Consider the following 27319-nt stretch of genomic DNA (forward strand, 5'->3'; position numbering starts at 1 on the left):
CCGTCAGTGAGCCTTCTTTCTTTTATTTGTTTATTTCTTTGGTCATGTTTTGTTTTTTAAACAAACTGCCTAATTGCGTCAGCGAGGAGTAGTTCATAGGCACGCTTGCTGTGATACTTCCCTTCCCTGTTTTCTTTCAAAACACTCTGGACAGGTCCACATGATCATGTGTGAGGTAAATTATACATACATACATATATATAAAGTATATAATTTTATTTTTTTTTGTGGTTGAGCATATTACATGCCCCTCAAAAATCTAATTGTCAGCAAATTCCTCTATGGTCAAAAGAGTGAACATATGGCTTTGGCTGCAGATAGGCTGATTGCTGCAATGTAGACTTCAAATAGATAAATTTATGTCCAGGAACCTCCAGGGCTTCCACACAGCCAGGCCCAGCCATTGTGTTGCGATGGAGGTAGATGCACGGTGGAGTAGCATTCAGCTTACAACTCAACTCATGCAGTCAAGTGTTACCTATACTCTGTGAAGTTTTAGGGTTTGAGACTTTTAATAATTTGTCTTGTACGATATGTTACATTATTTATGCTCTGAGGATTCAAGTGTGCTAAGTTGCAGCCACTTGTTTTTTTATTCTTACAGCTGATCAGGTGGAAAATCTGGAGGCAGTGGTAACAAATAATCAGGCCTCTATTCTAGGTTGTGCCTTTGAATTTCTTTGTTCAACATTTATTCAGCATCTAGATCTCAAATTTTGAACTGCCTACTTTGTTGTGTTTGGTATTGAATATTTATATTCTAAATGTTAAATGCGTATATGGCTTAGGTGGTAGTTTGGCAGTGTATGTAATAGCACATCCTCAGCCACTAGCCAGTTCTGCTTGTAATTCAGCCTCAGGTTCTTACAGGGTTTGATTGAAACAGGATAGGAAACAGCGTTGATTTGCAAATAATATTGTTTTGAATTAAGTCTTTTGGTCTCTCAGTGGGCTTTGTATGTATTGGCATGACAGTAAAATACGGAAAAAAACCCCAGATATGGAAGTTCAGTGTTGCCTTCCTTTTGCTTGCCTTTTTCTAATCTGTGGAATATATCTTGTCTTTAAGCATGCTGTGGAGAAACTTGTGTTGAATCTCTTTGTTGGGTATGGAAAAACAACTGACCTTGAACCTGAGCCTCTTTCCAGGACAGCGTAGGGGAGTAGGACCATGTTGTTTTTTCAGGGTGGCTCTTTCCTGTCAGTGCTCCATCATGGGCTATGGTGGGTGACTGTCCCTGTGAAGCTCTCAGAAGGATCCAAAGTGTTACAGGGTTATCTGTTGCTCCAGGAGATGTTAGGGTGCCCTAGGTTTTGTTGTATTACTTTCTTGTTTCAAGAACGTTTGAATGTGTACAAGCACAGTGCCCAAGAGCGAGTGTATTGATATGATCTGTATTTTGTTAATTGTTCTTCATCATCATCATCATCTTCCTCATCCCTAACCTACCAAATCCATAGGTGTGTATCTTTTGAAGGTGGGATTTATGCTGGTCTGTATGTTCCCAATTAGATTTTAGACAATATTATTAATTTAGGGGTTGAAGGGGGGGAAAAAAACCCAACACAAAAAAGCCGGCAGTAGATACTCTAGTCCATCCACTTGGCCTGTAAGATTGTTACCTGCTATCTTTTCCTGCCAGTGTTTTGTATGGTTCAATTTTAAATTTACTTGCTGTGTAGAAATGGAGGACACTTTTTTGTGTGTGTGTGTTTGTGTGTCTTTTTTCTTTCTTTCTTTTTAATTATGTATGAATTGGAAGAAATGTATTTGTTGTCTACCATGTATGCTTCTAAGAAATTTTATTTGCTCACATTTCAGAATGGTGATACTCTTTGTAATTTCAGAGGCTGAATTCTAGTCTTTTTTTGACCAAGGTCTTTTCACTAATATTTTCACTCCATTGCTGAGGTAATGTGTTAATGTTGCTCATTATTTTGCATATGAGTGATGGGAAAAATAACCAAAATAAAAACAAAAATGAACATTGAAGTGAACTAATGACTTTCTGTGTTTTGACCATGCATTTATTTACTTGTGTAAACTCCTGCAACATCCACTAAAATTGTTTAATTGACATGTAACCCCTCCCCAATTTCACTAAACAGATTTAATGAAGGAATGATATTAAAGCATTATCCAAAATAAAAATATACAAGGACTTATCTCTGAATTAGAACTCACATATATAAATCTTTGTAGGATTACTATAAGGCCCAGTAACACAACAAAAGTTTTACAAACAGTTAGTCCTGAGCAGTTTACATGCAACAGTGTTTGGCTGAGGGCAGCGTGTGGTAACGATTCCCAAAAGTCGTGGGGTGTTTCCTTGCTTTCTGCTCTTTGCAAGGGTGATTTACGAGCTTACAAGTTCCTTCCCAAATGCTGTAATTGCCCTGACAGTTCCCCAGATGGACTATATCCAAGTTGGTATAAAACAGTACTCATCGCAGCTGGGCCTTCTAATTCATCTTGAGTTAGGCACAGGACTTCTTGTTCTTTTGGTCTTGATTTAGATTTGTTACCTCTCTAGAAACACTGTACCATGGCAATTGGTACTGCCTTCCCCTCAAACACCAGATACGCCTGAAAGCAAAACAAAGTTCTATTTAGTAAGACTTAACCAAAAGCTTTTCTTTTTAGGAATGGAAACAAGGACAGCTGTTCCCATTTTCTCCCTGGGCATGTCAAACTGGCCAGTTACATCCCACTCCAGCAGCTGGACTTGTCCTTCTTTACAGATTCATACCTTCCTGCTAAGTAGTATCCATGACAGAAACGTACATTTCGCAAATGATCTCTGGTATGCCTCTGGCTTTCTAGAAAGAGATGAAACAGGCTATAATGTTAACACTGGTGACAGACCCAGTAACACAGTTACTTTGTTTAAACAAGCCCATGAAAAAGCGTTTCCCCTCTTGGAGCTTTTCTGGTGTTGCAAGCTTCCACTTGCACAATGTTGAATTCACTGGAGATTGCACAGGCGAAGTAAAAGAAGAAGTTGTCTCTTGCTTGTGTATACTTGCATTTTATAAAGCACATCCATGTGGAAAATGGGCAGTTTAGCAGTCTCCTTGAAAGGATCCTAGTTATTCTTATTTGTCTCAGTTGTGCATAGGTCTTGGATGCTTTTATCCCAAGTTTTATAGACCTAATAATCTGTTTACTAGCTTTTGGGGCTTAAATGCTAGTTACTGTAAGGAAATCTGTTACAAATAATGGTTTGAATGCAAAAAGAAACGTTGAAGAGTTAAGATAAAGATATTTGCCTTGCACTTGGAGATCATGAAAAGGTTTTTAAATACATGCTAAAAGTTAAATTTTTTTGAATTGTTAGTAAGGCACCTAAGTGATCTGATCTTCTTAACGTACTGATGTCCCAGCTTTTTGTTTTAAGGTCTGTAGGTACTGTTGTTTGCTCGGTATGTTTAGGAATAAGAGTGTTCTATGTTCAAAACTAGACGAGTAGCTTTCTGATTCAGGACCCACGATAACATAAAGTTTAATCCTGCAAAGCTTGGACAGTAACCTCTTTGCCATCCTGGGACATGTCAGCACTGATATTGTACCTCCTTCTTCTTTTTTTTTTTTTTTTTTTTTAAGTATGCTGTGAACTTGGGATGTAACAAGTGCTTGAGCATTAAAGATGCTAATGAGCAAAATGTTTAGGAAGAGGATATTAAAAGTTGTACTGTGATTAAAATAAATATTGAAGGACAACCTAGATCCTTGCTCCGGAAACATGAGGGTGTACAATATTCTTGAACAGAATTTAATAAAATATGTAACAAATTATGAAGCTTGTGTGAACAGTTTTGTTGATGTAAGGGACAAAACTCGTTTCAATAATCAGAAGCTCTGTGATTTTTGGAAGCTTACCAGCAGTGGCTTATGTGTTGATGCAGTTGCTCATATTTGTTTGAGAAAGTGCACAGTTTAAGTAGATCTTATCAAAAAAATTAATGCAATGAATCTCACTTCAGTACCTTATTAAATCTATTTAAATATGCATTAAAATATTTCAGAGACATCAAACTGAGGATACCATTGAGTGTTTAGAACGAGATGAATGCAGTGGCTGTTAAGGTTTAATTGTCTCTAATTTCCTGCTACCATGGCAATAAAAATAAAAACTTTTTAGAGGAATATTCTATATAATGCTCTGTTTGCTAGGAATAGTCTTAGTCAGCAAATCCATGTAAGTGGGGACATATATTTTCTGCTTTTCCATCATTTTAACATGTAAGTTGTGTGCTTCTAATAATCTTTGTGTTATTCTTACCTGCATTTAACAGCATTTAGAAATCTTTCCTAATATTATTGAAAGCTGAAATACCTTTTAGTCATCTTCTCCTTCTTCCCCCTTCTCACCAAATTTCAGGAGAAAATTAAAAATTGGAAGCGATTCTACTCTGTCTTATTTTGCTGTGCAGTTCTACAGTATTCTGATGAGCCTGGATAAGCTGATGTGGCCTTTAGGGAGAGACCCATCAAATATAGCCAGACAGCTCCTGTGTCTGGTAACAAAGACTGAGGAGGTCAAAACTATCCCAACAGGCCTGAGCAGGTCAGTCAGAGGCAAATGTTGGAAATAAAATTTGGTGGGGAGGGGAGCAAGGGGCCTGGGTCAAGTCCTGTTCAAAAAGTCAGCTTTGTCAAAAGCTTCAGTCACATTCTTACCTACAGGCAACCTCTGCTGATCCCAACTCATTAATCGAACTGGAGAGCCGTCTTGACCCTGGCTCCTTCCCTTTGAAGTGTGGTGTCCTCTGCAGCATGAGGAAATAATTTGCTGCCTGATTCAATGAGCCATCAGTAGAGCCAGCAGACCTAATGACATGTGAGAATATTAACCTCCTACCACGAAGAGCTGTGAATCTTGAGAGGCAGTCTATAATTCACCCAGCACTCCTGAGCCTTCCCTTTCTGTCTTATTCTTGCACTCACTTTCTCACTCACGGGGAGAGAGAGAGAGGAGACCCTCTCGTCGTAAAACTTTATTTCCTTCAGTAGTGGGAGCCTTACTGAGCTGCTTGATAATGAGTTACTTTCCTTTTGCAGTTGGATAAAATTTATACTGAAAACTAGACATCCATCTTGCATATAATCATTCTGTTTAAAATATGACACAGGCTACATAACCGACATTGAGGGGGTGGTAATCTGAATACTTACCCAGGTAGACTATTTGATGTTTTCTTATTTATTTTTCATCATCAAAGGAAAAAAGTAAAAACAAGAAAACAAACATGCATAACAATGATGATGTTCTGTATAATGTTTTCTAGCTGCCCTCAGCCAAGAGGATCTTTCTGCAATCCCCTTCTTCCTTTTTTAGAAAAAAAAATAAAATATATTTTTTAATACCTAAAGGGAAAAACAGTTCTGCCTGGCCAAGTACTGTGTGTTATATGCACGCATGAGGGTGTGTTCTTGCCCTTTGATTCTCAACAAAGAAATAGATTGTTGGTCTAATCCTGCTGCTTTAAAAGTCAGGGCTGGCTTTTCTTTTGTTGACTCCTTTAGCATTTTCAGTCACAGATTCAGGTCTCAATGTCTGGTGAGCTTCAGAAAGTGACCCACTGTTATTCATGTGGCTAAATAATGAGAAAGGAAAAGCAAAAATGGCCCTGTGTGTATATGCTACTCACCGTGAAATTGGTGGTGATTACCAGACTTTACACTGTTATATACCCATATACAGTAAAATACTGTAAGAGTTTTGGTTTTAATGTCCTTTCGCAGTGCTGCTTGGTGCTGCAAGGGGTCAGAACATAGAGGTTATGGGTACAGATGGGGAACAGTATCCAACATGGCAAATCCCAGACCCAAAGGTCTTTTGCTGGCAACTTGGTCTTGTCTGTGCTAGAAAGGTTTGGTTTGTTTGGGTGGTTTTTTTTTTTTTTTTGTTTTGGTTGGGGTTTTTTTTGTTTGTTTTGGTTTTTTTCCTATGATTGTACTGGCAAATTTCTCATATTTGAAGGAAACATAGCTTATAAAAACAAATGAGATTACATCAAGTGTGAATGCTTCTGATGGTAAAAGATGTTTCTCCACTGGGAGAGGAAGTTAGCGATATAGTTGTGCAGCCAAAACCTTTCTGTTGGAAATGGGGCCTGAATTCTCTTGGGTTACAGGTAGAGGGTTATTTTGAATTCTGAGGAGTTCCTGGTGAAGTACCGGGGTGTTGTGTGGGTCTGGGTACAGGCTAAGGTACTGTGCCAAGGGGATAAAGGAGGTCAGGGAGACAAAGCTGTTAAGTAGCGAGGAAGGAAGGAAAGAATAAATAAATAAACGGCAGTTATATGCTGTGTAACAAGTACTGCAGTATCTGCAATATGCGCATATGTAGATCCCTGTGATTTTAAGTTGTTCTAAAGAGTTTTTTTTTAACGTAGAGGGATTTGGTGTTATGTCCATTAACAATTCCCTGCTATCATGCTTGAGCAGTCTATTAGTTGTTCTCACCTCTTATAGCTGGTCACAAAGGCCAGTCCCCTTGCCTCTCTCTGCTTCATCTTTTTTATTAAGTTTATTAAAACTAGTCAGATTATACTTTCTTATGGCACAGGCTGTGCTTGGTCCATTCATTATGGTTTCTTATCTTGGCAGGCAATCTGAATTGAACGGCAGCTAGTCCATTATGCACATATGAAGCCCATCACTCCTCCAGCAATGGCCAATTCATCAAACATTTATCTTTTGCCCTCTGAGCAGTGCGTCAATTTGCTTGTCAATCCTCAGCCTTGGTTGTTGTGGAAGATGGGAGAAAAATTACTTTTCTTTTCCCCCTTCTCACTGAACTCTAGTAGTCGAAATGGGCTTTACTCTACTCACTCTACAGGCTTGTTACTCCCCCTTCTCTGTGCAAAAAGGGGAGGGGTCAGGTTACTATCTGAATTGCAGAGTGACAGATTGATCCAAGATACAGTAAAGCTTTCATTATGGCACTGCCTTTGCGCTTGAATTTGATCATATTTCCATTATAATACTGTTTTTACAGGGTTTATAAATAGGTTCTCAACTTGGCACATGGAGCTGAGAAGAGCTTTTAAGAATAAATACATTCTAGATTTTTAGGGGTGTTTTGGTCTTTTTTTTTTTTTTCTTTCTTTTTAAACAGGTAGGTTTATATTTTGTAAACTGTGGCTTGTTCTTTTGCTATTACTAATCACTAATACTTCCTTGAATTCTTTGAAGTTCAGGAAATATGGTGGTGTTTGCCTTTTTGCACATTCCCCCCCCCACCCCCCCCTTTTTCTTTTTAATGTCATTTGTTTTATTAGAACTGAATTCCGTGTTAAGATTGGGGGGAAAAAAGACAAATGATCCAAAAGAGTCACAACCAAGTTTTTCTCTTTATTCCTCTACCCTTGTTATTCTTCGTCAAATAATATCAAGAAATTTTAGCAGAAGGATGCTTAAGTCCATATTGAGGAATATTATCGAAGTGATGCATCCATTGAACTGCAGGGACTTCCTGGTGGTGGTTTTTCCAGAATGCCCTTTGATAAAATATGAATGCATACAGTCACTTGCTCTCTGCTTGGTAATTTTCAGCTGTGTTTTGCAAATTCTTTTTTGTTATATACTTGTTCAGTCACTAGGTGACTGAGAGCTCATTTTCATTTTGTATTATTTTAAAATATTTTATATGGCTTATGTGAAAACTGCCTTGCCACAGGCTATAGTATTATACTGATGGTAATTCTATTTAAATTTACACAAAATTATAATGGTAATATCATATAAAATCTTGGCATGTTTAATCCTAAAGATGTAATATAAAAATTTATGCAAAAAGAAGCCTAACATGAGGGTAAAGCTTGAGCTCTGTTAATGGGCTGTCCTCTTGAGTAGGGCTGTGTTAAATACACATAGTGAAATCTGAGGCTTTAAGAGGTTCACTAGAACAGAAATAGAACCCCACCCCAGTCAGCCTGGTTGCTTCATCGTAGAGTTAGGCCAGGATAACAATCTTTTTTGGTTTTGTTTTTGACTAAAGTCATGGTAGGAGAGAATGGTGGTTAAGCAACTGAACGGTTGACTAAGATGTTTTTGTGAGCTACTGAAAACCATAATTGGGAATTGTAGTTTATTTCACCAGGTAAATAATCCACCCACGTGGGGCACAGCTGTAATGGTTTATTTTACCTTAATGTTGCAATTTTTCCTAATTTCATTGCAAGACTTTCGACAAATAGGCTACGTTCATCCCTCCCAAATGTATGTACTGCACTGAAAATCACCTGAAGGTCTGATCCACCTTCTGGCAGTGCCCATCTTTGGTCACTGGCCATACAGAGGTAGGAGTGACTGGGCTTCTACAGATGGATGCGCTAAATCTGCATAGTTGCTTTTCACATAATTCCATCATCTGAGGAGCTGCTGCTTAATAGCAAAATCTCTCTCTCAAGACATTCCACATTGCTGTTTTTTTGTAATTGGTAGTAAAGGCTCTGAAATGTTGTGGGCTTAACATTTACAATTCAGAGGCCTCATCTCTTTTTGTCTATCTGTTTATTGACTCTACTGTTGTTTGTGTTTTCTTTGAGGTTTAGGGATGGGTGGTGGCTTGCAGGGGTTGAGTAGCTTGGGCTTTTTTTTTAAGCAATGGAATCTGCTGTGTAAGACTCAGAACAAGACTTATAAAAACAAGATGAAGATTCTGGGTTTTCATGAATCCCTACTGTTTTAATGTGCTTACGTAGCTCTAGTTTGATTGTTGTGCAAGATGTTTTTATCCTCATCTGTTTTGGTAATAAGGTGTCCCATGTAGTCTTGTATGCTTTCAGAGTATAAGAAAAGGGGGAAAAAAGAGGGTTGGCTATCCGTTTTATTGTGTCTGAAAGTGAAGTATGTCCTTTATATGAAAAGACTCAGAAACTAATTGTAGATCCAGTTCATAACACAGGTTTAATCTTTTCTTATGGAGAGCTTTTTTCCCCAGGTATTTAATAATTCTGCTCATTCATTTCTTTCCATTTTCTCTGTTGCTGACCATAGGTGCAGGCTTGCCTTAAGGTTTATTCCAAGAGCTGCTACCAGATATTTTCCATCTAGCAACAGAAAACTGGAAACAGGTTGACTGGAAGTGATGCTAAATGCTAGCTCTGGATAGCCTGCAAAATGCTTCCATCCCCTCTGATGTTAGACAAACCCAAAGCATTTTGTGTTTTGGAAGCATTGGTAAGGTTATTCTCCACTGAACAGTATTTTGTGATTCCTGTTTTATGACTTGTCTGGTCTAACTTGGGGAATGGCCCACATCTCAAATTTTGGAGGCGCTTTACTTTCACTGAGGTGTGGGTGGTTTTGGTTTTTTTTTTGTTTGTTTTTGTTTGGGGTTTTTTTGTCGTTTATTGGGGGCGGGGGTGTTCCATTTTTTTTGTTTGTTGTTATGTTGTAGTCCAAAAGTAGTGTCAGAACTGTCCATTGCATACTCGCTCAATTCTGTTTTCTATTTGGATGTATTATCATGCAGAAAAATGGGTGTAAACACTGAGTGGGGATGCAGAAGAGAAAAGCTATTATGCTTGAATAGTGTAGAGGTCATTTTTTGATTCTTACTTGTACTTTATCTGCCATCACTATCTCTGCGTGCAGGAAATACATCAACCTTCAGTTTGCAGTGGTTTTATGATTATAATAGTGAGAGTGGGTTGGTTTTGGTTTGTGTCATTCCCCCCGCCATTTGAACTGAATTCTAGCCACTCTGTTTTCTTTAAAATGGGTTCTTTATTTTTCTGTACTCACGGGTGAGAGGTGTGTTTAGAGCAGAACCCCCCAAAGCAGGTTTAGGAATAGAATTCTGACAGAGGCCTCAGCCCCAGGGAGTTTGCACAGAAGATTCACTGAACCTCTTCCGCCATCAGAACAGAATTGGAAATGGCTTGGGTTTCCCCCCTTATTTGTATGCTGTATTTCTGATTAAATGGGATTTAAAATTAAACAGGAATCAAAGCAAGTAAACCTTGAAATTACATTTTGCATTCCCAGGGAATTATGCAAACTCTAAACTTACACGTATGTCTGTCTTCTGGTTTTATATATATCTATCTATCTATCTCATTTATTTATTGCTTTTTGTTTTGTTTTGGGGAGGTTAAGTCAAAGGACTAGAAGTCAGGAGCTCTGGGTTTTATTTCTTGTCTCTTTGAAAATTGCTGGAGGTCACCTTTCGTTAGTCACTTAACCTCTTTCTGCTTTACTACAAAATGGAATTTTAAGCTCAGCAGGTTTTTTAAGAGTAATTCATTAATGTTTTTTAAAAAAATGCTTTGTGGTCCTTGGCTGGCAGGTACTGGAGAAATAGAAGTTGCATTTGTATTTGTTAAATACTAAAATTATCTAGTAGTAGGGTTCTCGAGTTGATTTTGCTCTCCTGTAATCTGTTAAAACATAAAAGGCAAGAAAAAAGGTATTTTAAAAGCTCTTGTTTTGTAACAGCTCTGTCTTTAACTTCTGGTAATGGCTATCTCTTGTCAACAGAGTGCAAATAAATTTCAAGACTAAAGCCAAACTCTCTCATTTACATATTCTTAACTGCTCTCTCTTTTCCTGTTAAACAGGAGGAAAAAGTCATTAGATATGAGGCAGCTGTCTTATTAATGGAGGGGTGGGATAAAACGTGAGGAACACTTCTTTTTCCGCATATACCTCTAAACAGCTTGTTCTCCCGGACAAGGACAACTGCAGGGTACCAAGGTTTGTCTATGACTTGAGAGGCTTCTGTGCTTTTTTTTGGTGTGTTTATAAAATCTTGTGTTTTCATTATTAAATGTTACCAAAATTAAAAGCTCCTCTTTGCTTTCATTGTAACCAAATCCCCATCAAGCCAGAGGGACCGGATGAAATAGTGTGGTTGACAATTGCCATGCATACACATCGGGGGGGCGGGGGGGAAGAGGGAATCTCTGTCGTGACATTCCTTTATGATTAAAACTTTTTTACAAACCATGAATGAATTAGGGAAAAGAAAGCTGGAAGAAATCATACTGATTAGCCAAAGGACTTGGATAAAATGACATATCTGAGACCTTTATATTCTAAAGGATTATTTACTGTCTGCTTACAGAACATCTTAAGTCATTTTGCAGAGGGAGTCAGTTTCCTGTTTAGCGCAGTGTTTTTGTAAGCTAATGAGGGCAAAGCGTGAGCCATAGGCAATGATGCTGTGATATTAGCTGTGACAGGGAGCTTGATCATAATTATCTTAACGAGGATAGGGTTAATTACAGTGGAAACTTAAAGTTTTTTCTGTTTGAATGAGGCAGCGCTGAATACGTTGTGATGTTTTGTCGGTTTGATGTGACTTTGGAAATTGCAATGGAAATCTCTTGGCAGCACTTGCTCTCCTCTGGGAGTGAAGTGTGAGCCCTGCAACGAGGTAACTGAGATGGTACCTGTGGGTGAGATAATGGGCAGCTTTCAGGTCATTAGAGGAGGGGAGAGCAACCTGCAGTACACCATGGTGATGTTTATTAGCCTTTTGAAACTAGGGAAAACAACTACTTGCCACTGACCTTTCAGTGCTGGTTGTAGCGGGGTGGTAAAATTGTGTGTCCGTTTGAATATACCGACATGGGGAGACATTTTTTCTGCTGTGAACTATCAGGAAACAGTGCAGATAAAATTTTAGACCAATTCTCTTTTTTGGGGGGTTTCCCTCTTTTTATACACGTCTCCTAGGGTGTTGGTGTGCTGCTTGCTGTGCTGTGTGTATATATGCACTCCTTTCCTCTTTTGTAACAGGCTCATAAGGAAATACTTTGAGGCCATTAAGATAACTCTCTTGCCCTCATTAAAAATAAAAATGCTGGTGTGTTGCACTGATTTCTACCTCAGCTTCTCAAAAATGTTTTCTATATACCAATTCACAATTGTAACCCTTTCTTGTCCCCCATCTGCAGGTGGGAAGTGGACACACGTAGAAGTTTATGGGGCCTGCTGAAGTTTATACCATAAAACCCATTGCATGGATTGTACTTAAAGGTTTTAAATTGTGGAGTATGACTGCTGGGCAATATTTCCTTATATGTTATGATGGTAGAGATTGTTGCCTTGAATTTAGTAGCTGGTATCACTGAATGATAGCAAACACATTTTTTTTCCTTTTTTTGTTTCTTTACTAACTGTCTTACCAATTTTGTTTTGGTGCTAGTTTTTTTCTTCTGTTTAAGATGAAAAAATGAGAATTCTGTGAATAGCAAAATAACATAGGGATGTAAATTTATGTTAATGGCTACACCCTCTCTCTGTACGGTGGCAACCCCTCCAATCTCCCCAGTCTCCGAATTTAGGTGATTAAATCACCAAGTGCATACTGCTCTGATGACATGAAAACAACAATTAATAAGCAACCCCCTGTGTAACACGGCTCCTTTTTAACTGAGCAGCTAATAACATTACATGGCAAAAATTACCAAAACCAGACAGGTGTAAGGAGATTTGCACACAATTTTCTCTGCGTATCTATGAAACTAGTACCCTTGTGTTCAGCCCAGGCTTGTGAAAGAAAGGCTGTTTCAATAGGCAACTCCCTCTAGTGTTTCAAGGCCTTTTGTCCTACTTCATGGCTTGTCATTTTGTTTTATGCCTCCCCTGCAGCAGTTTTGGATATGCGCTTTCTTCTCCTTGCCAGTTGCCAACCATTTGCTGATTCTCATGATGAGAGTATTATATTTGCATAACATAACTCAGGAACAATGTGTATTTTGATGCTGACACTGACCAGAGCCCAAGCAATGTTTTTTCACAAAGGACCTATTAACATCCCATAAGGCTCTGTGGTGTTGACAAGGAGGTGGCCTTCTCTGAACTCCTTTGGCAAGTCAAAGTCTTACATTGAAATGTGAGGCTTGGAAATAATCCACTATTTATATAATAAAGAGTATTTAAGGGGAATTTGCTAAACTAGGTTTGTCAAATAAACTGAAATGAAAACTCATAACAATTGATAAACTCACTGCTACTTCCTCTGAGTTAATTTGCCTTTTAAAGGTACTTGGGGGGAAAGCACTGTCTGAAACGTTTGCTGATCTCTTTTCTAATCTTGACTTTGGCAAAACCAAGTTTGTTGCGACCCTTTGCTGAAATAGCTGCCTTAACGCAGCATGCCAGCACGGCTCTGAACTGTGTACAGTTTATGTAGGCTGGGTCGAGTTTTTCCGAAACAGCTCATTAAAGGCAAGTGCAAAAAGTGCAACTCTTACTGTGGTGGTTGTTTCAGTACAATGTTTATAATAGAGGGTTTTGTGCTTTCAGCTTCAGAAATGGTAGTCTCAGTGCCCCGTCATGCTGTAGATATACCTTAGCGTGTAGGCATGACAAATTTTCTTCAGGTCTGGCTGCCCAGCATCAAAATGGCACTGGTAATAGTTGTACCTCCCTTTCAGAGCACTGAGTCACAGAGTGTGAGAGCTTGGGAGTCCTTGCACTGAAATACCCCATTCCGGTGTTGTGCAAATGTTACTTGAATATTCATAGTTTAGTGTACAGTACACAGCGTAAAGGTCACCGACTTGATTTCTTTTGGTTGTTTGAACCCTCTAACTGTGATTTGTAAGTGGTCAGTAAGTTGTATCTACAAAAGCAGTATTTATTTATTTTTTTTGTTGTTGGACAGATGAATGTTAAATTGCCTAATTCAAAACCCATATGCTTTCTAATAATATTTGTTTTTTCGTCCAGTAGTGGTGCCTGTAGAACTCTCTATACAGGGACCTTGGCTGAGTTTTGATCTTTGCCAAAAACTGGGGGTGGGGGGAGGGTGAGGAAATCCCCTCAGTGTAAATGTCATTGGAAACTGAATAAATAGTATAGATTGCATCTCCCTTATTCATCACATTTTATAAAACAGCCAGGAGATACAGTGATGATCTTCCCACTGGTAGGCATAGTAGATCAGCTGTCAAGTCATGCAACCTCAGCATATCTTTAGGTGTCTGGTAGGTGAATGAGCTGTGAATGCGTGTCTGTGCGTATGCTCTGTATACCATGTGTCTTAGTTGATTAATGTGTGGGTTTGTTGGGTTTTTTTCCTGTTGGAATGTGCAAGCATTAAGAATCAAGTTTGGAAAAGATGCCTTAACAAGGTACAAAAGTGTTTTTAGTTTTGTTCACCCCCCCTTCCCCTGCCCCGTACTTTGCTATCAGAGGAATGAATACCTCCAGAATCTTGTTTGTTTACAAACCATCATCCGCACTTTCATGTTGTGAAATGCTCCTTTTTAAAGAACTGCTCTCTGCAGTCTGACCCTGTGGCTTGACAGTGGGACAGTAAGTTCCAAAAAGAAAGCAAATGCCTTTTCTGTCTGGAGTAATTCTGCATTTTATTTTGTAGAGAACATTTTATTTTGTTTGCAGGGACTCAAGAAGCAAATTAAGTGGTTAATAAAAAGGAAAAAATATATCTCTTCTTCATTTCCTATTATTGCATGTAAGGTAACTGCTAAGAAATGATACTTGAAGTTGTATTTATTATTGTTAGCGGGGTATGATATTTCTTGGCAGAAATGATGGATGACAACTTAAATTTGTGTCCAGGGAATGAAGGTGAACTGTGACAGAGTTATTTATCTTGGGAATGGAGGTTAGGGTCAGGCGAGGCTGGGTGCCTGAAGGCACAAGACATTGACAAATTCATCCTGCAGGCCCCATATCTGAAGCCTTTTGTTTTGGATCCTGGCTACTCACTAAGTGACCCCCATCCTTCATCCTGCCAGCATGTGAAGGATGTGTTGCAGTGCCAGCACTCCCCTTGCCACTAATGCTTGTCATTCACTCTTCTGACAGGCCCAAACCAAAACTATTCCCACTCCTGAAAGGGAAGGTTAAAATATTTATTTCAGCTCATAATGGCCTCCCTGATTTAGTGGAGTATCATTTTTCCTGTTGCCTTTGTCGTTTGCAGGTCACTAGAAGGACTGAAAACGTTCAGTTACTTGGAGGAGCTGATCTTGGACAACAATCTACTCGGAAATGACCTTCTGTTACCCAGGTTACCCCACCTCCACACCTTAATGCTCAACAAGAACCAAATATCCTTTCAAAGAAATACCTGCAAAATGTCAAATGAGTTTTATGTGTCAGCCAAATTAAGGTATGTGAAATATAGTTCATGTGCAGACAAAGCATTCTCTCGTTTGGCACCTGGAATACTTCATAGTAATTTATTATAGGTCATTCATAAATGAAATGCACCATTATATCTTCCTGTTGCTCCATTTTAGTGAGAGATCTAAGTTATGGCTCTGCAGAAATCTTTCTAATAGATAAAATAGAGAAAGAAAATAATGTCAGTGCTAGCAGTGTGCAGCAGAGCCTGTGTTTGCTGGGGTTCTGTTGCAGGCTGACCTCTAGTGGAATAGAGAGTGCAGTGAAATGCTACGAAGTTTTTGTATTTTAAATAGCTCTTACGACGTTAAAGTAAAAATAATAATAATAAAAAAACCCAACCAGGAAATGCAATACCTTTCTGTACTTTAATGAAGCTGGTAATATGCACAATTTGGTAGCTGCTGTGCAGCACAGCTGTGAAAGCAAGTTGCTGTGTTCTCTGTGTTCCAACTCTTTATAAATTCATATAAAATGCTGTCCAAATCAAGGTCTTAATACATTAAAGTTTTTAGATGGATGGTTAAATCCATTCATAATCAATCAGTCACTTCTCCGTATGCCTGAAGTTAGTGCCTGCTTAAGTTTATCCAGAACAAATATTTCAGCATTTGCCTAAGTACTCTGCTGAATCAGAGCCCCCAGCCTGTAAGCTTATAGTAATGGTCTGTAAAAACTAATTATCTGCAAGGGCTGGGCATGGACTCGATTATTAAATAATTTTCCCATACTTTGACCCTTGTGGAGATTTGAAGATGCAGAATATATGGTTTTACAGAAATGAAGTGCGATCAAAGCGTGGCCACAAGGCCAGCCGAGGCCTGCAGAGTCATAGAGCACAGAGCATGCAAGCCCTCTCTTTGTAATTGCCGTGTGAGGACAGGGCTGCTCAACTGCAGGCTTTTATTACAGACAATGTAAACAGAGAGCAATTTACCTCCTACTAAAGCAAAATCCTCCTACTGAGGAGAATAAAAATAACTGCAGGTTCTAAGATTTCTGCACTTATTTTTGACTCTATAAATAAATAAAAATCAGCAGAGTAACTTTTATTCTGGGGGCCCTGGAAATTTGCCAAGAGTGTCTCCTGAGCAGCAACACTCATTGCTGTACCAGGTATTTCGCTAGATTTCTGGTTAATGCCAGGCTTCTCTGGGTTTTTTTTGAGTAGCTGGTTTTATTGCTTGCTGCCATGGTATAATCTGAACTGGGCATACTTTGATGAAGAATGTACAAGAACATTTTTGCTGATGCTGTGGGTGGTGGCATGCCTGGTGCAGCGCATCTCCTTCTACAAAGCATGAAACGTAAATCTGGCCATAAGACCCAAAAGCACATTAGTGTATTTATTCTTTGGGAGGTGTCAAGGGGGTCCGTTGTGCTTACCAAAAGGAGGACAGGTCTATTGAATAAGAACCTGGTGAACAAAAATAGAAGGCGGGGAGAAAATTATCCTGTTAGTACTATTCTTTAAAGAGTTTCTGCTGGTCTCACAGACATACTTAAAATACTATTGTCAAGTGAATAAGCTCTCAAAGTCAATGATAACATAATAAGAAGGATCTGATCTATCCTGGGATTTTTTAATTCAATCTTAAAACTATGAAGTTCAAGCTTTGAGGGTATTGAGCTACCCAGGTTGTAAAAATAATGTAAACGTTTTGTAGTGTGCTGCCAATAATGTAATAGAGGAGTTGCAGAAATGCTTGTAAAACACCTGATGTATACTAACTGCCCAGAGCAGGAAAAATAACCGCTGTCTATCATTAATGTTTTGAGCCCTAAGGAGTAGTGATCTCTTGTAGGGAAGATACAGCAGTCTTGAGAAGCACAGAGACCTACCAGATTCCTCTCTTCATTGTGGATACAATATTTGAAAAAGGTGTCGCTTGAACTTGAAACATTTCTTTTAATTAATGATTTCTCCATAGAATTAATTGAAAAATGTTCAAGTAAAAATGTACATTTAATAGAATAAGGAAATACATTACAGGAAGGAAGGTTTAGTATGACAGTAGCATTACGGAAAGGACACAGGTGAACAAAGAAAACCGATCTAAAACAAAACTTCAATTGGTGGAATATTACCAGGTTTTTGTATTAAATTAAAAATTATATGTGTACACATAACTATATACATATGGAGAGAGGGAGAGATGAAAACAAACAAAAAGCCAAACAGACCCCTGTGAAAACCGGAAGAAATGTAAACTTTATTAAATTCACAGAAGAGCTTTCCTGGGTGTCTCAATATTACTTTACACTTTGCTATTACACTCCTTTTATTTTGGCTTCATTTGTTCCAAGATCCTGTTTTGTTAGTTCTGATAAGAGCTTTCCACTCCTTTTACATGGTTCACTTATTGTCTGGCGTTGCGTGTGTAAATAACATTTGGCCCCTCCTAACACAATGTCTGGATACAGTGTGGAAATGTGAAAGCTAATCTCTAAATCAGGTAAATACTTTGAAGAATGATCTAAAATTTTTTTCTTCACTACCAGTTTTTCTACTAGAAATGGAAGAAGAAAATTCAAATATTACTCCTTTAAAGTCTTTTCTGTAATGAGTAATCCATTAAAAATATTTTGAAGTGCAGTCTATATAGCTGAATTATATAAAGGATAGTTATCAACATTGTGCTGTGTCGGATTGCATGTCTCTAACATGCTTTTTTTAGGTGTAGAGTATGCTTGTTTTTACACAAGTCTGATTTACTTTGGGAAAGATCTTCGTTTCTCTACCAGCCACCACAGATGGCAGAAAGCACTCCAGGCTAAGATGGATGCGTGGTAGGTAGGAAGTTGGTTTCGGGGGAGGACTCATGACTGCAGTCACCTATGGTTGTAACAGGAAGCCTCATTTCTCCTTATAAGTGTGTTCACAAGATACTAAGACTCGTGAAACGTCTGAATAGGTTCATTCCTCTCCGTGATAGCAGCATGAGGCTTCATGGCTTTTTGCTGTGCTGGTTATGGCTGGTGTTACAGCAAGACTATGCAATATAGACATTTCACCTTCCTTTACATTTCAATGTTTTTAGTATTTGTTACAATTACTCAAAAGGGCAGCAGTGATAGTTTGTCAAATATATATAACTTTATGCTGAAAATTAGCATCTGCCTCATTTGAACTCCTTAGTTCACTGCTTCACTTCAAAATAAACACCTCTGATAACAAACCAGATCTGTGATTCTCTGCAGAATCCCCCCTATTTCTTAGTCCAGTCCGTTTAACATACATTCTGTATACTTCTGAAGAACCGATAGCAAAGTTGATACAGAATGAAGGTGTTGAATGTAGGTGTAGAATGTAGACATTGAATCTAGGTCTAAGCTGGAATGGGTTAGGGGAAAACCAAAATATTTGACACCACACAGTGGGAAATCTAGAGCTGGGCAGAATGCCCATAATGATATATGCATTACTTATGGCAAGAAGAGTTATCAGTGTGGTTCAGATCTGAGGATTACATGTTCTTGAGTCTTTGAAAACAGCATGATTTGAGTATCTCAACTGAAGAATGTACCAATAAGTACTTCTGGTATAATCTGTCATTACAGCGGTCTCATCATAATGCCTAACAGTTACAGATTTGTTTAACCCCAAACTTTAAGTTGTAATTTACTTTGCCTTTGTGCTTGTTCCTGCATTATTCTGAAGTATCTGAAGACCTAGAAGTCCCAGTCTGACCAGTATCCATTAAGCTAAGTGCTGAGGACTTGATGTTTAGATTGAATTAATATGTTAAAGGCATAAATTGTCTCCTATTATGTACAGCTCCCTATCTTCACTAAACAAAGATCTAAGCTGAAATAGTACAGCAGTTTCCTGCATACACTTCTGAGCTCCGCATGCCACAGTTATGGATGTGGCTTGTTAGAGAACGGCAGTACCTCGTGAGCCAAAAATCTTTCTTCTAGATTAAAGTGTACCTAAAGTAAAAATTAATGCGAATGCCTGATGCTGAGCATCTGTGGAAGAGGGAGGTAGTCTTCAGTCCAGGTGATTCCTTACCCTGTTCTACAGCAGTGCTTGGACCAGTTCATCTGCAGATGTCGGAACTTTTTAGAAAACAGTGAGCTGCTGCTTTATTCTTGATTGTCCTTCTGTTGTTTTGGGAAGCTTGAACATTTGGGCAGAATAGTGTTTAAAAAAAAATCCAAACAAAAAACCAAACTTTGAAAGAAAGGACACATGTTTTCAGGTTGATCTCCTCTGGAGAGCCAGAAACACAATTTCATTGGAGGAATAGAAACATTTCTTCTTTTTCTCATGTTGATATACCTAACAACATTGAAAGCCTATCTTCAAATCTGCAGCCTTGGAACCATGAGCTTTTTGAAATACCCTTAAAAGCACTGGCAACTCCAGCTACACAGCGAAAACTAATGCTCCGGTATGCAGAACAGGAGGGTTTTTTGTTTTGTTTTCCCCAAGTATTCAGTATGTTTGGTTAATTACCACCTGTGCCGCACCTTTTCTTTCTTGAGGGAAATGGTTTTAAAGTCAGTGAACAAGTCCTTATCTCAAGGCCTGATCTCCCTACCAGATAGGGTTTCAGGCCAGAACCTGGCATACAAATGACTGTGCGTGACATCCTATTGCACATACAGAAGGGGGAAGATGTATACTTGCATATTGCAGGCTATTTCTGTGGTTATCCAACCTTGAAGACCTAGCACATTCTAATGGAAAAGCGTTCAGGTGGCAAAGATCTTTTCACACTGCTTTCAGAGGAGAATTGGTAACTTCTGCTTCAAGGGTATTTGCCTATGGAATAGCTTGTGATTGCTACATCGTGTTTGTAATAAATTTAATTGAGGCAAATGTTTCAAATGGGAATAAATATAGGTACCTTGCTCATTTATGACACTGGTAGAAGTGCTATCCAGCTGTTTTAATGTTAGGTTTGATTGCAGCATCTGCATGACATGGTTAGTTGGGAGAAGACTTGAATTACAGTTTTGGGTCTTAGTGCATGGCAGTCTGGAGTTCTCTGTGATACTTCTGATATTCTCTATGTACATGTTTCAGAAATATTTTGAATGTAAAACTGACTGCTCCTTACTTTGTCTCTTTGCTTCCAAAGACTCCTGAAAAGCTGTAGTCACAGAAAGTCATTAACATGAAAACGTCTCCTTCAACTCTTTTGAGGAAGTGGGGTGGCCGAAACTTTGGAAAGACTAAGCACAAGCTTTTTGAAGGAAAATGGTGGAGCAACTGGGAAAGCACTGAGACAGAGAACAAGTGTGGTGACTTTTCTTATAAAGGCAATATATTTGACTGTGCGACTAGTAAAAAGATCTGCGGCAGAGAGAAAGGTTACGGAAAGAAATTCCAGGTTCTTTTCCGTACTTGAAACTATATGCAAAAACTGATTGAGTAGTGGTGAGATAGGTTAGTTTGCTTGAACGGTTATATGTTAGCATAGCATTTGCATAGAGTTATATAGACAGATTTAATTTAGAAACTGTCAGCAGAAGTTGTGTTTCTGCATAGGTCTGACCAGCAGTTGTCCCTGAAGAACAACCACGAATATGGTTATACCAAGTTTACTGTTGAGAAAGGAAACTGTGGGCTTTGAGGATGACTAGCATCAGTCCTCAGCACTTAAAGCAGCTGGACCGATGTATTACTCTCTGTAAAGGATTCATGCAGTGTCTGTGCACTGGAAATATGCTGGAGGGACTAGTGAAAAGACATAGCTAAAGAGACTCTTCAGAATACAGAGGTCTAGAATAGTAGAACACGTGAGGCATCATCCAGTAGTTTCTGTGTGAATCCACACAGCCTCTCAGAGGTGTAACAGAATGGTCTTTTTACTGTGCTAGCTGTCAAAATGGCTGTCCCTGCTTGTGAGGGTCTCCTAAAACTGGCTAAGCGAAGTGGCATTATACTATCCACTCACAGTTTACAACTTTGACCTTGTTGAAATGTAATATTCCCTGGGGGCAATTTAACTTTGAATCACACCAATCCTTCCTTGGTCGTGGTCTTGTATACCATGGAACTAATCTTTGAAGGGTTTATAGGGGGCTTTAGTCCTGACTAGCACAAGAATTTTAATCCAGGCTACAAAACTAACAAACAAATATGTTATGAGCTTGCATATAGTTAATTCTTAGCCAGAGAAGGGAACTGCCTAATTTGCCTTGGGCTTTTGCTTGTTCTTTTTGACTTCTGGAGAACCTCAAAAACTCTGATATTGGGTACTAGATAGTGAGTGAAAATAGACAAGTCAGAACATACTTATTTGTAGAATATTTTTGGTTACATAAAACTTGCAAAAAAATAAATTACTGTGCAGCTTAACTGGACCCACATAGTACTATATTTTCCAAGTAATTCTATTGCTAATGTCTCAGTTTTGCTGGTAGTGCTTGTTTTTCTGAACAAAAAATATGGTGACATGGTTTTGCCAGCTTGTGCTTATTTATGTGGTTGATAGGTTTACTGTAAATATGCATGTGTGGTATACATATGTGTAACATAATGAAGACGCCTAAAAAAGTTAATCTGTGTATGAGAGATACCCAGTTCTTGTAAACATTTCCCTAATCTAAAACTAGAAATAGTACAAGAAGTCAGTATAGTCTTTTGATGGGATGAAATACTGAAGTATGTCTGGTATGTTTGTGTTAATGATTCATGGAGGCCAGGTTGCATTTTTGGAGGGGACCGTTGCTGTATAATTGCTGAGAATTAATGTTGTAGCTTGTGAGCTAAAGAGCTGAAGAGTTTAAAATTATTGTTGTTACAAACTTCTGGTTTAGTCAATGTCTGTTCAAAAGAGAGGTATTAATAGAGACAGGAATTTGATGGGTGGACCCCTTGGTGGATAAGGAAGTGGCTGGATGAAGAGTTGTAGTCAACAGCTCAGTGTCCAAGTGGAGGCCAGTGATTGATCCTCAGGGGTCAATGTTGGAACTGACCCTGTTTAACATCTTTGTGGGCAACATGGATAGTGAGATCTAGTGCACCCTCAGCAAGTTTGATGACAACACCAAGCTATGTGCTGCAGTGGCCATGCTGGAGAGAAGGGACGCCATCTGGGGGGACCTTGACAGGCTTGAGAGGTGGGCCCTAGCAAGCCTCACGATGTTCAACAAGGCCAAGTGCAGTGTCCTGCACCTGGGTTGGGGCAACTCCCAGTATCAATACAGGCTGGGTAGGGAATGGATTGAGAGCTGCCCTGAGGTCATGCTGATTAATGAAACAGTTCCCTGGAAGGGCACCACGACTTATGACTCATCTCTGTGAAACACTTAATTGTGAGAATTTGAACAGGATATCTTTTATTTTTTCCTACGTGCTTTGTAAAGAATAACTGTGATGGCAGGTGGATGGGACTTCTTGTAAAAATCATTGGTACCTTGCATTTTGTTTTGTTTTGTATTTAAGGAGAATCAGAAAAGATTGTTGAAGTCCTAAAGAACAGGTAATTTATTTTATTTGTCATGTAACTGCTGATTCTGGTCTAAGCAGTTGACTATCATATCATTGGTTTCTTCTTGGGTGCTGCTGGTGTTTTATTTTTGGGCTGTCCGAGCCTGCAGAGCTGTGACTTTTCTGTGAACTAGTGACCTTCTGAGGTGATTCTATCAGATTCTTGGTGTTTGTCCTGTGCATGTGTTTCTGTTGCAGCTGAAATTAAAATAACACTAGGATGCTAACTGTCTGTTTCAGTAGAGGGACATGAGTAAATGATAAAGAGATCTAGGGAGTCTCACACAGCACTGTGTGGAAAGAAGCCTGTGTGTGATTCCCAGTTATCCTCGTGAGATAATTTTGCTCAGGGTTTAGATTCGAGATACTGATTGGCAAATTTGAGGAGATTCAGCTTTTTGAGGTGCAGATTATCAGGTACTGTTATTTACCCAAAACTCTTGGTGAATTTGGTGTCTCTCCCTTTTGCTTTCCATACCACTTTGATAAATAGTCTTACATGTTCTGCAGATCTAAGCTGACACACTGTTCTTTGTCATTACATATCTATGAATATTTTGATATTTGCCCCTAAATATGCGTGCTCAGATGGGAGTCAGAATACCTCCCCATTCAGCAAATTGTTGGGGAGAAAAGCTGCTAGCCCAGAAAAATGCCTGCTGAATTGACAAGCAAAAATTCTGCATGTTTACTCCATAGAGGAAACAAAATGATTGGGGTTTGGTGTTTTGGTGGATTTCTTTATTTCTTTTCTTCCGATAAGAAATGGCCAGAAGCAATTTAAGCCTTGTAATAGCTAACCCCCTGTGTGTGACTGTTGTTATGGAAATAACTGTCTTTTGTAATAATAAACTGTTTCTCTCGGGGAACCTTTATGCAACTTAAGCAATCCTGCAAGAAATTAAGTGTTTCTCCTGGCTGAGGATGGGTGCCAGTTTCAAGCCCTTCTCTTAACTGTTTTAGGAAATTTTTAAAAAGCCTTGCACTTGAACATGTGTGGGAAAAGGCTGTGACCTTCCCATCACAATCACATACTACCTTGAAAGAGCCATGAAAAGGTTTACATATGAGCTTGGGGGCCAGAGATGAGAAGATGAGAATTAGCACCAAATTTTGGTTGGGAATTCATCCTGGCTAACAAGGAAGACTTATATCTTGTGGTGCTACAAAAAGACAATTTTTCTTAGGGTCTGGTTGATTACTTAGTGGCATATAGCATTCCATAAGGTGGCTTTGCCAAAGTAAAAATTAGCATTTTTAGCTTTTTAATTAATTCATAAAACTGATTTCAAACTCTTGTTTTTCTCACTCCAACAAAATATTTGAGTAAGATTCCTCAGACCTTACAGGACAGAACATCATCTATGTAGATACATTGATTTTAATATATTATAATCAATAATTGTCAGCATGATCTTCGTATGTGTTGGGAAATATAATAAAACTTCAGGCTTACAAAAGGAAGACCGCATTTTTAACAATGAAGCTGCTCTTTCTGTTCTCTATTGCTTCTGTTGCCCTTAAGATATTGGGGTGAAGAAATAAAGTAAATTCCATCAGCTAAAAATAACAAAGATAACAGAAACACATAAATCAAGTATAAATAATAGCAACACAAGTGAACTGAGGATTTAAAACAATAGTTGTGGTCTCTAACAGCAAGAGTGGATAAAAACAGAGGAATGAAAATGCCCTTTAATGGTTTTGAATAATTATTACTATTGTTTAAATCAGTCAGTTTTTAAACATTGAAAACTTTTTGCATGCATATGTGTGGCATCTTTTTTGAGAATCACACTTTTTTCTTTGCATGCAAATTGAATTAAATAAGAATGTATAGTTTGAGTCTTAGAGACTGTCACGCTAGACTTTAATAAAATAATTTGCTTTATTTGACCAATTGACAGGGTGAAAATGGTTGAATATTGTTTTTATGCTTAAACCTAAGCTGTGGTTTCCAATATTGAAGTGGGTAAAAGATAGTTTAACCTTTATTTGCTTGTTTGTTTTAATGTAGTTTATGGTATCAAAGGTGTATCATCATTATTTATGTTCTGAGGAATATAGTTAAGGTAAAAAGCCTCATGAATACCCATATATAATGCTGTTTTAATGAAAAACATTATGCTTTACAGGACTTTAAAGCTTCCTACATACCAAAGTCTCTAAGTTGCACTTAGTGAAGCATTAATTGACATATACTAATTGAGTAATTACAAATATGTTGCTGTCACACTCAAAGCATTTGTATGCTGGGAGCGAAAGTGGGTTGTTGTGGTTTGACTTACTTTTTTTCTTTTCTTTTTTTTTTTTTTTTTCTTTTTTAAACTCATTTTCCAGTGGACTGAATATATTAGTGATGAATGTGCTGTGAAACTAACTGTTTGTTTCCGTGCTGGAAAAGTTTCATGGCTCCAGCAATTGCTAGCCATTTTACCACACAGCATCCATCATTTTGTCAAAGTTTTAATGTTTTGTAGTGAACCACCTAGGAAAGAAAGGAGGAGAAAAGAATGACAAAACAGCCGAATTCTTTCATTCCTTGCCAAAAAACTGACTGAAGTTTATCCCTGTTTGCCCTTGGAACAATTAATGTGACATTCTCCCGAATGCCATACTAAATTTGATTGTCAGTTATTGAAATGTACGTTTAAATCAGCAGTGATGCAACTCTAAATGCTTTTTTTTGTTAATGTCATTGAATCCTTAACTCGCAACCTTTGACACATAACAGAATTGGAAAGCCTTTTGGACCATTTGGCTGAAGTTGCGCCGTCACTACGGTATCTCAGTTTACTTGGAAACATGGCTTGCCCAAATGAACTGGTCTGCAAAGAAAAGGATGAAGATGACTACCAGAGGTACAGGTTAGTGTTTTCACTTGTAGATACAATAATGTATGTCAGTTTTGTTTTATTACCAGGAAAATGTTGAACTAAAACCAACTCAGACTCTCAAACACCTACTCTATTCTGAAAACATTGTGGCATCTTCTGCCATGAAACACCTGGGGATTTGAGTCACCCCGTTTCAGTGAGATCACTCTGAGCAGCCCTGTTTCAGGAAACATTTTGGTGCTGTACAGCACATGTTTGAGTTGAGCAGGTGTGCACAGGATTTCTTCAATGTGGATGCTCATGCGTGCTTACTTACAGCCTTTTGTTCATGAAGGCCAAGGTAAGGCAACGTTCACCTGCGCAAATGGTGACAGTCAATAAAAAAAAATAATAAATCACTACACTCAGCCAGTTGCATTGTCTTTTGCTAACGTTTGATTATGGTTATGAGTTTTTTCTACTGTAGTTATCAAGGCACTGTTAAAGATCACAGAAGAAAGGACTCCTATATCACGCTGCTTTACTCACAGCAGTTAGTGTTCAGTTTAAAATAAAAAAGCCCAAACTGTCTCTAGAATGTAATTTTGATTAGCTAGATTACACACAAGGTCACCTGGAAATTAATATGGAAGCCTGATAAAATACTGTATGTCCAACTGAAATGTTGCTAAAGATTACAACGGTTATTTTTTAAAAAATAAAAATACTTGTGACTGACTATGACTGTGAGTATAGATCTAAAACTTACAGAATGTCTGCTGAAGTGACATAATCTTCACAGCTATAACATTTAGGTGAGACACTGATTATTTAAAAAAAAAAAACAACAAACAACAAACCCACAAACAAACCACAAAACAAACCAACAAGAAACAAGAACAAAAGTAATTTGATTTTCCTTTTCCTTGCTCAGATATGATCAAAGATTTCAGTCTCTGTGTGCTGGCATTTTTCATGTTGGCTGAGGCAAGTCAAAGCCAAGCGGCACTGGTCACCACGCTGCTGACCTTGCAGAGCCTGAGCTTAGTTTTTATTAGCAGATCACCCACAGTATTCAGAGTTATGTAACAAACCTCTGATTTTATCTTCATGTAATCCAAACTCTGCTGTAGGAGTTAGGATAAAACAATACAAAGTGGTGGAGACTAAAAGCGGGTTTATTGGGAAGTGGTATGAATTTGATGCACCAGTTATTGCTCATGCCTGCTCTAGGTTGAAACAGGAGCACAGCTGTCCCAGGTGTACATGTACATTTCTCTTTGTTCCAAATCTGGGAGAAGGATTTCTAGGTTACCCTTAGTGTAAAGACTTTCACCTTCTGGTGATTAAACTCTTGACTTCAGCTTAGCTGTAGCATTTTGGTTTTGATGACGTAGAGCAGCCTAGATTTAATAGAATATTTTCCCATTGCTTTCACACTTAAGTGGAAGGTGTGCCTGCTCTCCAGCCTATGAGAGTCTAATAGTGCTGTCTCTATGTAAATTTATGTGACATTTGCACTAGAGAATAGCTTAAAAAATGAATGATATTTCTACAGTTTACTGTTTTTCACTTTAAGTATGTTTTCTGACAATATGTCTCCTATTAATCATTTAAGCAAAAGTAGTATGTTAAAGGAGCCATTCAGAGGCAAGAACCCATGGTTCATTTAGTGCTGTCTGAAGAAATTCTTTATTGATTGACATCCTCTGTGGTTATGTGATGTAATATTTATAATATGTCACACAGCCATACATCAAAACAAGCATGTCTGTTGTTTCATTTCAATGCAAAAGTGTTGATTTCAGGGAGGTCAAGGTAGTTTTAGGTCACACTGTAGCAAACGACCGTGTCAAAGTGTGAAGTGATTGTATTTATGCATGTGCTGGAAACTGCAAAGTTGCTTCTATTTTCTTTCCCCTCAGTTTTTTAAAAACC

General features: G+C 38.4%; 1 protein-coding gene across 1 annotated transcript in view; it reads left to right on the forward strand.

The window, feature by feature from the left end:
• The window catches only part of LRMDA (leucine rich melanocyte differentiation associated), a 680164-nt gene that overhangs the window by 359588 nt on the left and 293257 nt on the right, over positions 1-27319 (forward strand). The window contains exons 3-4 of the mRNA XM_037399990.1: positions 14916-15042; positions 25293-25432. Coding sequence (XP_037255887.1) covers positions 14916-15042; positions 25293-25432 — 267 coding nt within the window. The remainder of the gene's footprint in view (positions 1-14915; positions 15043-25292; positions 25433-27319) is intronic.

The sequence above is a fragment of the Falco rusticolus genome, chromosome 9, assembly GCF_015220075.1.
Source record: "Falco rusticolus isolate bFalRus1 chromosome 9, bFalRus1.pri, whole genome shotgun sequence".
NCBI lineage: Eukaryota > Metazoa > Chordata > Aves > Falconiformes > Falconidae > Falco > Falco rusticolus.